At 41.4% G+C, this 15,062-nt stretch overlaps 1 protein-coding gene across 1 annotated transcript in view; it reads right to left on the reverse strand.

Annotated features, from left to right (window-relative positions):
- Positions 1 to 14,197, reverse strand: part of tarbp1 (TAR (HIV-1) RNA binding protein 1) — a 27,670-nt gene extending 13,473 nt beyond the window's left edge. The window contains exons 1-15 of the mRNA XM_063008192.1: positions 13,297 to 14,197; positions 11,806 to 11,903; positions 11,636 to 11,708; positions 10,586 to 10,725; positions 10,404 to 10,456; positions 10,222 to 10,319; positions 8,636 to 8,771; positions 8,423 to 8,519; positions 8,253 to 8,342; positions 7,769 to 7,901; positions 7,305 to 7,532; positions 5,529 to 5,626; positions 5,294 to 5,452; positions 1,499 to 1,716; positions 1,148 to 1,358 (exon numbers count right to left, since the gene is read on the reverse strand). Of these exons, the coding sequence (XP_062864262.1) occupies positions 1,148 to 1,358; positions 1,499 to 1,716; positions 5,294 to 5,452; positions 5,529 to 5,626; positions 7,305 to 7,532; positions 7,769 to 7,901; positions 8,253 to 8,342; positions 8,423 to 8,519; positions 8,636 to 8,771; positions 10,222 to 10,319; positions 10,404 to 10,456; positions 10,586 to 10,725; positions 11,636 to 11,708; positions 11,806 to 11,903; positions 13,297 to 14,152 (2,688 nt within the window). The 5' untranslated portion in view covers positions 14,153 to 14,197. The remainder of the gene's footprint in view (positions 1 to 1,147; positions 1,359 to 1,498; positions 1,717 to 5,293; positions 5,453 to 5,528; positions 5,627 to 7,304; positions 7,533 to 7,768; positions 7,902 to 8,252; positions 8,343 to 8,422; positions 8,520 to 8,635; positions 8,772 to 10,221; positions 10,320 to 10,403; positions 10,457 to 10,585; positions 10,726 to 11,635; positions 11,709 to 11,805; positions 11,904 to 13,296) is intronic.
- Positions 14,198 to 15,062: the final 865 nt, after the last annotated feature.

Raw genomic sequence — 15,062 nt, forward strand, 5'->3', positions numbered from 1 at the left:
GCCTCGGCGTTCTAAAACACTTAATGACGGTTAATATGGCATTGCAGCCTGCAGACACTCTCTTGCTGGAATGATTGAAATGTATTTTTTCGTTGAATAAAAATGTATTGAAACGAATAATAACTTAAAATGTAGTATATATTGTTATATTAATTATACCTACTAAATAGATGGGTAATATTGGCGCGATAACCAGGCTAGATTTGCTCTGCTCTGTAAAGTATGCATGCAGGTACAGCACAGGTGTGTATTAGTGCACCGAGCACCATCAGAGAGAGATTTAGTGCTGAGGGGAACATCTCTACCCCTCTCAGATCCTCTCTGAAACCACATCAGGTGAATGTGTTGGTTTAGCGCGCATGATAACGCAGGTTTAAGGTCTTTCAGCCTTTATTCTATTTTTATTTATACCATATTTTGATCAGATTAGTGCTTTTAAAATATTTAGCCTAAACACTTTTTTTTCGTTTTACAGTGTATATCTAGCCTAGGATAGAAGCTAAATTTAAACCTTTTTTAATAGAGAAAAGACGCGCATCCTTATAGCGCATCCCTGCTCTGTTCAGTATTTACCAATAAACACGCATTTGATTTGTCCTAAAGCTGCCTCATCTATATATCTATCTAGATATATAATATTTATATATTTGGCGATAATATCACATCGGTGTTGGTGTTGAATTGAATTATTGCAGCCAAACACAGCGCACCTTTTAGTTATTTTGCATCGCCTTCCATTCAACTTCTTGAGTTGTTGTCCACCATCTACGTCACACGCGCGACGCCTGTGACAGAATCCGAAGACCGCGAGCGACGCAAAACAACAGAATTTTAAGCCGTACTCCTTGAATTTGTAAAAAAAAATGTTTTCTAACTATCAATAATCACAAGTTAGGAACTCAACTTTCGATGCATGTATGTGTTTAAAATTTCAATATTAGCTGGTGCTTAGCCTTTAAAGAGTCATTTGCTTTTTTTCCATATGACTCCCAATCTAACTGAATCCCTAGCCATTTGAACCAATGAAGAATCGTTTGCTTTTTTCTCCTGATTTGAGCTGACCAGTCCGAGTCTGGTCGTTCTGTGTTTGATCTTTTCCGTTAACAGAACTGCCGATCACTGGATGTTTCGTGTTTGTTTCTCTGACCTGCGGTAAAGCCGAACGCATGAAGTCCAGCACCGGCAGCACCAGGTCGGAGGGGAGCAGGGCCAGAGCCTGGACCGCCGCCCGGAACGCCGCCGCGGAGCTCGGGGGGTCGAGGACGTCCTGGAGAAAGCACAGACACGCCCACTGGTCCCGGATGAATCCGGCCACCACCCGGCCCCAGTCCTTCAGCGCCGGCCCGTCGTCCGTCCGACTGCCGATCAAAACCAAAATAAAATAAACTCAATCCGGTCCCACTGTGGTTTACATGACGTGACGTGAAGCCTCCACAAGGGGGCGCTCGTGCACAATTCGTCTATTTCATTATTATTAATATTAATAGAGGACACAGACCCCCCCGGGACGGCCGCCGCCGGGGCGTGAGGCTTCACCAGGGTCCGGTTGAATCGCTGCGGCGACGACGACGAACAGAAGAGGGCGGCGGCGAGCGAGCGCAGGGACGTCACGGCGACCGACTCCGGGTCCAACAGGCGGTCCTCGGCGAGCTGGCACAGCGACGCCAACGCGGCCATGCTGGCGGCTTTCTGCACCTGCCCCGCCATGGAGGGGTTCTGGGGAACAGACGACGGTCGCTATGGTTACAGAACTGTCTCGCTGTCAACTGCCGATCACTGGATGTTTTTTTGGCTTGTTTTAAACTCTACTGAACTGAGAGAACTGCCGATCACTGGATGTTTTTTAAATCTAGAGAACTGAGAGAACTGCCGATCACTGGATGTTTTTTAAATCTAGAGAACTGAGAGAACTGCCGATCACTGGATGTTTTTCAAATCTAGAGAACTGAGAGAACTGCCGATCACTGGATGTTTTTTAAATCTAGAGAACTGAGAGAACTGCCGATCACTGGATGTTTTTTAAATCTAGAGAACTGAGAGAACTGCCGATCACTGGATGTTTTTCAAATCTAGAGAACTGAGAGAACTGCCGATCACTGGATGTTTTTCAAATCTAGAGAACTGAGAGAACTGCCGATCACTGGATGTTTTTTAAATCTAGATAATTAAGAGAACTGCCGATCACTGGATGTTTTTCAAATCTAGAGAACTGAGAGAACTGCCGATCACTGGATGTTTTTCAAATCTAGAGAACTGAGAGAACTGCCGATCACTGGATGTTTTTTAAATCTAGATAATTAAGAGAACTGCCGATCACTGGATGTTTTTCAAATCTAGAGAACTGAGAGAACTGCCGATCACTGGATGTTTTTTAAATCTAGAGAACTGAGAGAACTGCCGATCACTGGATGTTTTTTAAATCTAGATAATTAAGAGAACTGCCGATCACTGGATGTTTTTCAAATCTAGAGAACTGAGAGAACTGCCGATCACTGGATGTTTTTTAAATCTAGAGAACTGAGAGAACTGCCGATCACTGGATGTTTTTTAAATCTAGAGAACTGAGAGAACTGCCGATCACTGGATGTTTTTTAAATCTAGAGAACTGAGAGAACTGCCGATCACTGGATGTTTTTCAAATCTAGAGAACTGAGAGAACTGCCGATCACTGGATGTTTTTTAAATCTAGATAATTAAGAGAACTGCCGATCACTGGATGTTTTTCAAATCTAGAGAACTGAGAGAACTGCCGATCACTGGATGTTTTTTAAATCTAGTGAACTTAGAGAACTGCCGATCACTGGATGTTTTTTAAATCTAGTGAACTTAGAGAACTGCCGATCACTGGATGTTTTTTAAATCTAGGGAACTGAGAGAACTGCCGATCACTGGATGTTTTTTAAATCTAGAGAACTGAGAGAACTGCCGATCACTGGATGTTTTTTAAATCTAGAGAACTGAGAGAACTGCCGATCACTGGATGTTTTTTAAATCTAGAGAACTGAGAGAACTGCCGATCACTGGATGTTTTTTAAATCTAGGGAACTGAGAGAACTGCCGATCACTGGATGTTTTTTTAATCTAGGGAACTGAGAGAACTGCCGATCACTGGATGTTTTTTAAATATAGGGAACTGAGAGAACTGCCGATCACTGGATGTTTTTTTAATCTAGGGAACTGAGAGAACTGCCGATCACTGGATGTTTTTTAAATCTAGAGAACTGAGAGAACTGCCGATCACTGGATGTTTTTTTAATCTAGGGAACTGAGAGAACTGCCGATCACTGGATGTTTTTTAAATCTAGAGAACTGAGAGAACTGCCGATCACTGGATGTTTTTTAAATCTAGAGAACTGAGAGAACTGCCGATCACTGGATGTTTTTTAAATCTAGAGAACTGAGAGAACTGCCGATCACTGGATGTTTTTTAAATCTAGAGAACTGAGAGAACTGCCGATCACTGGATGTTTTTTTAATCTAGGGAACTGAGAGAACTGCCGATCACTGGATGTTTTTTAAATCTAGAGAACTGAGAGAACTGCCGATCACTGGATGTTTTTTAAATCTAGAGAACTGAGAGAACTGCCGATCACTGGATGTTTTTCAAATCTAGAGAACTGAGAGAACTGCCGATCACTGGATGTTTTTTAAATCTAGAGAACTGAGAGAACTGCCGATCACTGGATGTTTTTTAAATCTAGAGAACTGAGAGAACTGCCGATCACTGGATGTTTTTTAAATCTAGATAATTAAGAGAACTGCCGATCACTGGATGTTTTTCAAATCTAGAGAACTGAGAGAACTGCCGATCACTGGATGTTTTTCAAATCTAGAGAACTGAGAGAACTGCCGATCACTGGATGTTTTTTAAATCTAGATAATTAAGAGAACTGCCGATCACTGGATGTTTTTCAAATCTAGAGAACTGAGAGAACTGCCGATCACTGGATGTTTTTTAAATCTAGAGAACTGAGAGAACTGCCGATCACTGGATGTTTTTTAAATCTAGATAATTAAGAGAACTGCCGATCACTGGATGTTTTTCAAATCTAGAGAACTGAGAGAACTGCCGATCACTGGATGTTTTTTAAATCTAGAGAACTGAGAGAACTGCCGATCACTGGATGTTTTTTAAATCTAGAGAACTGAGAGAACTGCCGATCACTGGATGTTTTTTAAATCTAGAGAACTGAGAGAACTGCCGATCACTGGATGTTTTTCAAATCTAGAGAACTGAGAGAACTGCCGATCACTGGATGTTTTTTAAATCTAGATAATTAAGAGAACTGCCGATCACTGGATGTTTTTCAAATCTAGAGAACTGAGAGAACTGCCGATCACTGGATGTTTTTTAAATCTAGTGAACTTAGAGAACTGCCGATCACTGGATGTTTTTTAAATCTAGTGAACTTAGAGAACTGCCGATCACTGGATGTTTTTTAAATCTAGGGAACTGAGAGAACTGCCGATCACTGGATGTTTTTTAAATCTAGAGAACTGAGAGAACTGCCGATCACTGGATGTTTTTTAAATCTAGAGAACTGAGAGAACTGCCGATCACTGGATGTTTTTTAAATCTAGAGAACTGAGAGAACTGCCGATCACTGGATGTTTTTTAAATCTAGGGAACTGAGAGAACTGCCGATCACTGGATGTTTTTTTAATCTAGGGAACTGAGAGAACTGCCGATCACTGGATGTTTTTTAAATATAGGGAACTGAGAGAACTGCCGATCACTGGATGTTTTTTTAATCTAGGGAACTGAGAGAACTGCCGATCACTGGATGTTTTTTAAATCTAGAGAACTGAGAGAACTGCCGATCACTGGATGTTTTTTTAATCTAGGGAACTGAGAGAACTGCCGATCACTGGATGTTTTTTAAATCTAGAGAACTGAGAGAACTGCCGATCACTGGATGTTTTTTAAATCTAGAGAACTGAGAGAACTGCCGATCACTGGATGTTTTTTTAATCTAGGGAACTGAGAGAACTGCCGATCACTGGATGTTTTTTAAATCTAGAGAACTGAGAGAACTGCCGATCACTGGATGTTTTTTAAATCTAGAGAACTGAGAGAACTGCCGATCACTGGATGTTTTTTAAATCTAGAGAACTGAGAGAACTGCCGATCACTGGATGTTTTTTAAATCTAGAGAACTGAGAGAACTGCCGATCACTGGATGTTTTTTAATCTAGAGAACTGAGAGAACTGCCGATCACTGGATGTTTTTTAAATCTAGAGAACTGAGAGAACTGCCGATCACTGGATGTTTTTTTCTGAAACAGGACCCACCTGACCGGGCGTCTCCGTGAGCGTCCTCAGGCAGTTGGCGACCAGCCTCGGGACGTAGTTCTTCTCCAGGTTGGAGACGTACCCGGGCGCGGCGCTGCACGTCCTCACGAGCGCTCGTAGCAGGGACAGGTACAGCCCCGCCCGGTCCACGTCCTCCGGCTGCACGGGGACAAACACACACCTCAAACACACGCCCACCTGATCTCGCCCCGCTGCGTACTTCTACCGAACCCACCTGCTGCAGCTCTCCGCTCAGCCGCCTGAGCACGAACTCCTGAACGGGTTCCGCCACGCCCGCCACCAGCGCCCTCACCCTACCCGCCACCTCGTCCTCTATCCACAAACAGAAACACACCGGGGTTAAAAACACGGCGTTTAAAATGGGGCAGGTTCGAGTCCCGTGTTCGCGTGTACACACCTGATCGAATCGAATCAATTGAACCAGAATCAATGAAGAGTCGTTTGCTTTTTTCTCCTCATTTGACTTCTGATCGAATCGAATCCTAAGCCAATTGAACTAGAATCAATGAAGAGTCAATGAAGAGTCGTTTGCTTTGTTCTCCTCATTTGACTCCTGATTGAATCGAATCCTAAGCCAATTGAACCAGAATCAATGAAGAGTCAATGAAGAGTCGTTTGCTTTGTTCTCCTCATTTGACTCCTGATTGAATTGAATCCCAAGCCAATTGAACTAGAACCAATGAAGAGTCGTTTGCTTATTTCTCCTCATTTGACTCCTGATTGAATCGAATCCCGAGCCAACTGAACTAGAATCAATGAAGAGTCAATGAAGAGTCGTTTGCTTTTTTCTCCTTATTTGACTCCTGATCGAATCGAATCCCAAGCCAATTGAACTGGAATCAATGAAGAGTCGTTTGCTTTGTTCTCCTCATTTGACTCCTGATTGAATCAAATCCCAAGCCAATTGAACTAGAATCAATGAAGAGTCAATGAAGAGTCGTTTGCTTTTTTCTCCTCATTTGACTCCTGATCAAATCGAATCAATTGAACCAGAATCAATGAAGAGTCGTTTGCTTTTTTCTCCTCATTTGACTCCTGATTGAATCGAATCCCAAGCCAATTAAACTAGAATCAATGAAGTCAATGAAGAGTCGTTTGCTTTTTTCTCCTCATTTGACTCCTGATCGAATCGAATCCTAAGCCAATTGAACCAGAGTCAATGAAGAGTCGTTTGCTTTTTTCTCCTCATTTGACTTCTGATCGAATCGAATCCCAAGCCAATTGAACTAGAATCAATGAAGAGTCAATGAAGAGTCGTTTGCTTTTTTCTCCTCATTTGACTCCTGATCGAATCGAATCCCAAGCCAATTGAACTAGAATCAATGAAGAGTCAATGAAGAGTCGTTTGCTTTTTTCTCCTCATTTGACTCCTGATCGAATCGAATCAATTGAACCAGAATCAATGAAGAGTCGTTTGCTTTTTTCTCCTCATTTGACTCCTGATTGAATCGAATCCCAAGCCAATTGAACTAGAATCAATGAAGTCAATGAAGAGTCGTTTGCTTTTTTCTCCTCATTTGACTCGTGATCGAATCGAATCCTAAGCCAATTGAACCAGAGTCAATGAAGAGTCGTTTGCTTTTTTCTCCTCATTTGACTTCTGATCGAATCGAATCCCAAGCCAATTGAACTAGAATCAATGAAGAGTCAATGAAGAGTCGTTTGCTTTTTTCTCCTCATTTGACTCCTGATCGAATCGAATCCTAAGCCAATTGAACCAGTCAATGAAGAGTCGTTTGCTTTTTTCTCCTCATTTGACTCCTGATTGAATCAAATCCCAAGCCAATTGAACTAGAATCAATGAAGAGTCAATGAAGAGTCGTTTGCTTTTTTCTCCTCATTTGACTTCTGATCGAATCGAATCCCAAGCTGATTGAACTAGAATCAATGAAGAGTCGTTTGCTTTTTTCTCCTCATTTGACTCCCGATTGAATCGAATCCCGAGCCGACTGAACCAGAACCAATGAGGAGTCGTTTGCTTTGTACACACCGTTCCCCTGGATGAGCCGCAGGAGTTGCAGCGTGAGCCGCGTGCTCCGGTCGCTCTTGCGCAGCGGGAGGTAGACGCCCGAGTCCAGGCGCCGCAGGACGTCCAGCAGAGGGGACAGCAGCCGGTCCAGGCCGCCGCGCTCGGCTCCTTCGGGCAGGTCGGCGCAGAGGAGGAGGGCGCAGGCCAGCGGTTCGGCTTCGTCCGCGCTCGGGAGGGTGACCGTCTCGTCTGATTCGGGGGGAAAAAAAGAGTCTGGCATGGGTGGGACTTGAACCAGCAACCTTTTGATTACAAGTGCAAAGGATTCGAGGACTGACTGTAGCCCGTCTGTAATAACATGGTAATACACGACAGTGTGTCGCTCTGCTACGAGTGTATTAGGTGTAGCATTGTTGTTGGGAAAGACAACATGACAGAGAAAAATCCCACCAACACTGCTGCACCTGCTACACACACACACACACCTGAGCTGGCCGGGACCGACAGGTAGTCCGTCAGACGGCGGGAGGAGTGCGCCCAGACGTCCCGCGGCGGAGCGCCCTCAGAGGCCTCGGCGGCGCCGAAAAGCCGCTCGTTGACCAGCAGCCAATCACAGACCTGGAAAGAAAAAAAAAAAAGCACGAAGGCGTGTGACTGTAACGGCGAATCATATCATGGAAGCAAACCCCTATAGGACCTATAGGGGGCAGCACTTCCCGACCGATTTGTTAGGAACATGATTTATTAGGGGGGGGGGGGGGGGGGGGGGGGAGTAGCTCAGCGCTTAAGGTACTTGACTAGTGATCAGAAGGTTGCAGGTTCAAGCCCCATCGGCGACCTCCGCCGGCTGAGACGTGACTCTCCGTGCGCGATACGGACCTCCGTACGAACCGGCCCATTCAGGTGAGTACGGTCGACGCCCCAAGCTGGAACAGGAAAGGGCCTTCCCTAAAACAAACCCAAGCGTACCTCTCTCCAGAGCCGGGTGCCTCGACGCAGGGACTTATCCGCCCGGAAATGCGACAGGAACACGAAGACGTCGTCCAGAGACACGCCCGTCTGTGAGAAGAGTCGAATCACAAACTCAGAGGCGTCCGTAAACATAAGATACAATCGTAAAGTTAAGCAAGCGCTATTACCACATCGGTCAGGCGGAGGGCGGCGTGGAGCAGGAAGCGCTGCGTGGCTCTTCTCAGAGGAACCTGGTGAGTGATCATAGCCGAGCGGAGCAGCTCTCTAAAAAAACAACACACACGGCCACGCCCGTTACATCTCCCCGCCAAGGACTTCTGTGTTTACTGACGAGGGTTTTCCGAAGCGTTTCCCAACCCAGCGCTCGCGTTCGATTGTACCTGAGAGCGTGCAGGCCGTCGGCTCCGAGGAGAGGGCGGGGCGGCAGGTGGGAGACGGCACGGCAGACGAAGAGCAGCGGCACGGCGTACCAGTGCCGGGAACCCAGACGCCGGAGCAGCCGCAGCAACGTCGAACCTGCGGCAAAAAAAACCTCATTTAGTTTACCAAAGTTATTTACATTTTTACCTTTGTTCTTTTTTCTATTTGTTTTTGTAAAATAATTGATATTTTGCACGATATTTTTCTTTTTACTTTTGTTATTATTTCTACAGATTTTTGTAAAGTTATTTCTATTTTGTACTTTAGTTTTTTTTTACCTTTGTTCTTTTTTCTATATGTATTTTTTTTGCAAAATTATTTCTATTTTGTACTTTATGTTTTTACTTTACCTACGTTCTTTTTTTCTGTAGATTTTATATAAAATTATTTGTATTTTGCACTTTAGATTTTCTTCTTACCTTTGTTCTTTTTTAAAGTTATTTCTATTTTGTACTTTAAATCTTTTTTTTTTAACCTTATTTCTATATTTTTAAATAAAGTTATTTCTATTTTCACCTTTGTTCTTTTTTCTATAATTGTATGTAAAATTATTTTTATTTTGTACTTTATGGTATCTTTACCTTTGTTCTTTTTTCTATAATTTTATGTAACATTATTTCTATTGTGTACTTTAATTTTTTTGTACTTTTGTTATTTTTTTTCTACAGATTTTTGTAGTTATTTATATTTTTTACTTAATTTTTTTACTTTACCTTTGTTCTTTTTTCTATAGAGTTTATATAAAAGTATTTCTATTTTGCACTTTATATTTTCTTTTTACCTTTGTTCTTTTTGTAAAGTTATTTCTATTTTGTACTTTATGGGTTTTTATTTATATTTTTACCTTTATTCCTTTTTTTCTATATATATTTACATTTATATTTGTTCTATATATTTTTGTAAAATTATTTCTATTTTGTACTTTATGTTTTCTTTTCTTTACGTCTGTTCTTTTTCTTTATTTTTGTAAAGTTATTTCTATTTTGCACATTATTTTTTTTCTTTTAACCCTTGTTCATTTTTCTATATTTTTTGTAAAGTTATTTCTATTTTGTACTTTACGTTTTTTTTTTTGTTTTTTTTTTACTTTTAATCCTTTTATTAATCCTTATATATATATATACATTTATATTTGTTCTACATATTTTTATAAAATTATTTCTATTTTGTACTGTACATTTTTTACCTTTGTTCTTTTTGTAAAATTATTTCTGTTCTGTACTTTAATTTCTTTTACTTTTGTTCTTTTTTCTACAGATTTTTGTAGTTATTTCTATTTTGTACTTTACGTTTGTTCTCGAGTTTTTTTTTTCCTTTATTCCTTTTTTCTATATATATATATATATATATATTTACATTTATATTTGTTCTATATTGTTTTGTAAATTATTTCTATTATGTACTTTACGTTTTTTACCTTTGTTCTTTTTGTAAAGTTATTTCTATTTTGTACTTTATGCTTTTTTTCCCTCTTACTTCCAACTGACGTCGAGTCTTAAAGTACCCCCGTGTATGAAACGGAATGATGGCGGTAGGTATCTCGTACCGCGCTCGTCCTCGGGCAGGCTGCTGAAGAACGTGGCCAGGAAGTCCTGCAGTTTCGTTCCGATCTCCGGACATTTCTCCAGAGCTTCTCCGGCCGACCTGTCCGTCCAAGAGACATTTAAACATTCGGTCAATACCTCGGTTCGGTTCGGTTCGTTCGGATGTGCTGAGGTTCGGACCCACCTGTGGTAGAGCGACGTCTCAGCCAGGACGTCCATCAGGGGACCCACGACGACCTGGCGGAGAACACGGACACGCGTGAGAACGGTTCAACCACGACACAATGGACACCAGAACTTTTTCATTCATCAGGAGCCAGTTCGCACCATTTAACCATGTTTCAGATTCTAAAAAGCAGGACTGACCGGGGAGAACGCCGAGGCGAAGGACGCCTGCCGAAGGTCCAGGAAGTGACCGACTCCCTCCTTCACCACCGCCTTGTTCTCACTGTGGAACATGCGCCGATAGATACAGAGCAACCACGTGGGATGGAGCAGTTCACCTCCTGATTCAGAAAAAACACAGGTAGCCGATGAATTTAATTGGTTTGACTGGCCTGAGGCTAACTGTTAGCTTAATACGCTAACAAGTAAGCTAACACTGATGAATCGTTGGAATGACCTGAGGCTAACTGTTAGTTTAATATGCTAACAAGTAAGCTAATGATAAATTGAATTGATCTTAATGGTCTGAGGCTAACTGTTAGCTTAATAAGCTACCAAGTAAGCTAACACTGCGGCGGTAGCCGATGAATTAAATCGATTTGAATGGCCTAAGGCTAACTCTATTAGCTTAATAAGCTAACAAGTGAGCTAACACTGTGGCAGTAACCAATTAAGTAAATTGGTTTGAAAGGCCTCAGGCTGAATGTTAGCTTAATACGCTAACAAGTAAGCTAAGGATGAATTGAATTTATTTGAATGGTCTGAGGCTAAATGTTAGCGTAGTAAGCTAACAAGTACACTAACACTGATGAATTGAATTGGTTTGAATGGCCTGAGGCTAACTCTGTTAGCTTAATAAGCTAACAAGTAAGCTAACACTGTGGCGGTAGCCGATGAATTGCCTGAGGCTAACTCTGTTAGCTTAGTAGGCTAACCCTAACCCTTAATAAGCTAACAAGTAAGCTAACACTGATGAATTGAATCGGTTTGAATGAAATGAGGCTGAATGTTAGCTTAATGCGCTAACAAGTAAGCTAACACTGATGAATTGAATCAGTTTGACTGGCCCGAGGCTAACTCTATTAGCCTAATAAGCTAACAAGTAAGCTAACACTGATGAATTGAATTGGTTTGAATGAAATGAGGCTGAATGTTAGCTTAATAAGCTAACTAGTAAGCTAATTATGAATTGAATCGGTTTGAACAGCCTAAAGCTAACTGTTAGCTAAGTTAGCTGCTTTTCTGACCCACCTTGACTGGTTGTTGTTGCCGCTGCCTGGACGAGAGTGTCGATTCGGCTGAGAACGGGTCGAACGACGTGAATCTACAATAAAATAAAATGTTAAATATAATAAAAATAGAATGTGGATAAAATAAAACGTTCTCAGAGCTATCGAGCTTTAGCGTGTTAGAAACGTTACCTGATATTCCTCCAGCGTCTCCAGGACGAGCGCGTAGTCCTCCCAAAACCTCCGATACCGCGCGCTACTGCCCGGCCTCCACCTGAACAACGTCCCGTCTGAGGAGAAGCGTTTAGCATCGATTCAGCGCCGATGTGACGTGATAAATATTAACAGTATTAAAACATTTACCTTAAAAATTATGTATAAAATTCATTTAATACAAATAAATTAGCTGAAGCTAATTGTTTTTAGCCTGACGTGCTAAACTGGAACCTTTACGCTGCTTATAAATACATAAATATCCAAATAAATTATGTTTCTACATCAAATAATAACATTTTAACATTTATTTCTAAATGAATTCTAAAGTTATTTGGTTAATAATAATAATTTGGCTTGTCAGAATTTAAAAAAGTGAAGATTGTTTTTAGCCGACATGCTAAACATGCTAAACATGCTAAACTGGAACCTCTATGCTGCTTATAAATACATAAATATCAAAATAAACGATGCGTTTTTACATCAAATAATAACATTTTAACATTTATTTCTGACTGAATTTTAAAGTTATTTGGTTAATAATAATAATTTGGCTTGTCGTAATAATAAAAAAAAAAAATTAGTTTTTAGCCGACATGCTAAACATGCTAAACTGGAACCTCTATGCTGCTTATAAATACATAAATATCAAAATAAACGATGTGTTTTTACATCAAATAATAACATTTTAACATTTATTTCTGACTGAATTCTAAAGTTATTTGGTTAATAATAATAATTTGGCTTGTCGGAATAATTTAAAAAAAAAATTTGTTTTTAGCCGACATGCTAAACATGCTAAACTGGAACCGCTATGCTGCTTATAAATACATAAATATCAAAATAAACGATGTGTATTTACATCAAATAATAATAATAAAGTGGTTTTATAACATTTTAACATTTATTTCTGACTGAATTTTAAAGTTATTTGGTTAATAATAATAATTTGGCTTGTCAGAATAATAATAAAAAAAGGATTGTTTTTAGCCGACATGCTAAACATGCTAAACTGGAACCTCTATGCTGCATATAAACACATTAAAGTCAAAATAAACGGTGTGTCTATACATCAAATAATAAATAAGAATAGAATTTGAGCGATTGAGGGTTAAGGGCCTCGCTCAGGGGCCCGACAGTGACAGCTTGGCGGTGGTGGGGCTTGAACCGGCAACCTTCTGATTACTAGTTCAGAACCTTAACCACTGAGCTACAACCGTCCTGTCAGATGTTAAGTGGAGCCCGACATGCTGCAGGACCATCAAGAACAAAAACTAATAATGGATCTAGAGCAGGGTCACTGTGGATCCACTCTCAATCAGGGGTGGATGGGTTCTCATCCCAAATGGGACATTAATGGCACTGTAAAGCAATGATTTCAACTCTTGGTGCGCAAGATCAAAACACGCCACCAGTCCCAGTGAAGAAAGCAAGGCTCGAACCCAAGTTCTCGAATGCTCAGACACGTACCGACATGCGCGTTGCGTCCCTCGGCCAGTGAGACGCACCTCTTCAGCAGATACAGCGCTCTCTTCCTGGACAGACCGTCCGGGTCTACGAGTCCGGCTTGAAGCATCCTGAAGAAAGCCTGGTCAGCACATGGGTCCGGTCCATTCCAAGCTTCCTGACCGTCTCCAGGAGCAAAGAGGTGGTCAGAAAGAGCCGTGAGACACACCAGGACTCGGGGTGTTCCCGCATCTGTGTCCTGCTGTTCGTACCAGCCCAGCAAATCCGTCCAGATGTGCTGCAGGAGGTCTCCTCTGGTGGCTTCTCCAGATGTTTTGAAGGTTGGGAACCACACACGGATGATGACCTTGGACACCAATGGGTCTGGAAGTTCCTTCAAGGACGTCAGGGTGCATGAGATGGATCTCATGAGCAAACCAGGGTTTGAAGAACAACACGAAAGCAGGACGGATAGGACCTCGAGGGCGACGTCAACATCCAGGATCTTCTCAGACTTCTCAGACAGATCCAGAGCAGGCAGAGCAATATCGGCGATCTTCTCCAGAACGTCAGCTTCGCACTGTCGGACACAAACGCCGAGAAGATCGCAAGCAGCCTGCAGCATCTCCTTCCTCCTGGCGTGATGGACCACACCGTCGCTGGAGAGCATCTTCAAAAGTGGGACGCACTGGTTCCACAGAACTGGTTCCACCTGACAGCTTCGTTCCTGCGATCTACTGCTCATCTCTCTCAGGAACAATCCAAGAGCTTCGATTCTCTCTGGATCAGGCATGGAAGAACCTGACCAGCACAGTTCCTCCAGCGTCTGGTCAACATCTGGACAGTGAGACATCAAAGATCTGATCAGAAATGAAGACATGATGGACAATAATGGTGTAAACGGTGTAAATAATCCGACCACGTTGGTGCTCCTGCTGGTGCTTCTTCTACCAATCAATAGCACTTGGAGATCCAGTGTTGTTCACCATCACCGCCACCTACTGTACTGGAGTATATTGTTAGCTTTGATAGCATTAGCAGTTACCACAATCGGTTATTTTAATTACGTTTAAATTGCAATAATTTTAAATAAATCATAATTTATTCTTTTTAATCTTTGATTCAGTGTTAGAAAATCTTTAAACCCTCAAGTTCTGTTTGGGGCCCCTGAGGCCCCAGAGCCTCTTTAATAGCTCGCAAAATATCCTTAGCTTAGCATTATTCTTTAGCTTAATGCTTCACAGCTTTTTGATACTTTTAATTGTATATAAACTGCAAATAAACGATATATTTATATATTTTTGTGTTATTTTGTGTCCTAATCCCTTTAATGTATACAAATACACACATGTTTGGGGCCCCTGAGGCCCCAGAGCCTCTTTAAACAGCTTGCAAAATAGCTATAGCTTAGCATTTTTCAATTAGCTTAATGCTTCAACTGCAAATAAACGATATATGAATATATTTTATGTTAATTTTGTGTTCTAATCCCTTAATTGTATACAAATACACTCCTGTTTGGGGCCCCTGAGACCCCAGGAGCCTCTTTAACAGCTCGCAAAATACCCTTAGCTTAGCATTATTCGATTAGCTTAATGCTTCACAGCTTGTTGATACTTCTAATTATATATAAACTGCAAATAAACAATATATGAATATATTTTTGTGTTATTTTGTGTTCTAATCCCTTGATTGTATACGTATAAACTCATGTTTGGGGCCCCTGAGACCCCAGAGCCTCTTTAAACAGCTTGCAAAATAGCTATAGCTTAGCATTTTTCAATTAGCTT

The sequence above is a fragment of the Trichomycterus rosablanca genome, chromosome 14, assembly GCF_030014385.1.
Source record: "Trichomycterus rosablanca isolate fTriRos1 chromosome 14, fTriRos1.hap1, whole genome shotgun sequence".
In the NCBI taxonomy this organism is placed as follows: Eukaryota; Metazoa; Chordata; class Actinopteri; order Siluriformes; family Trichomycteridae; genus Trichomycterus; species Trichomycterus rosablanca.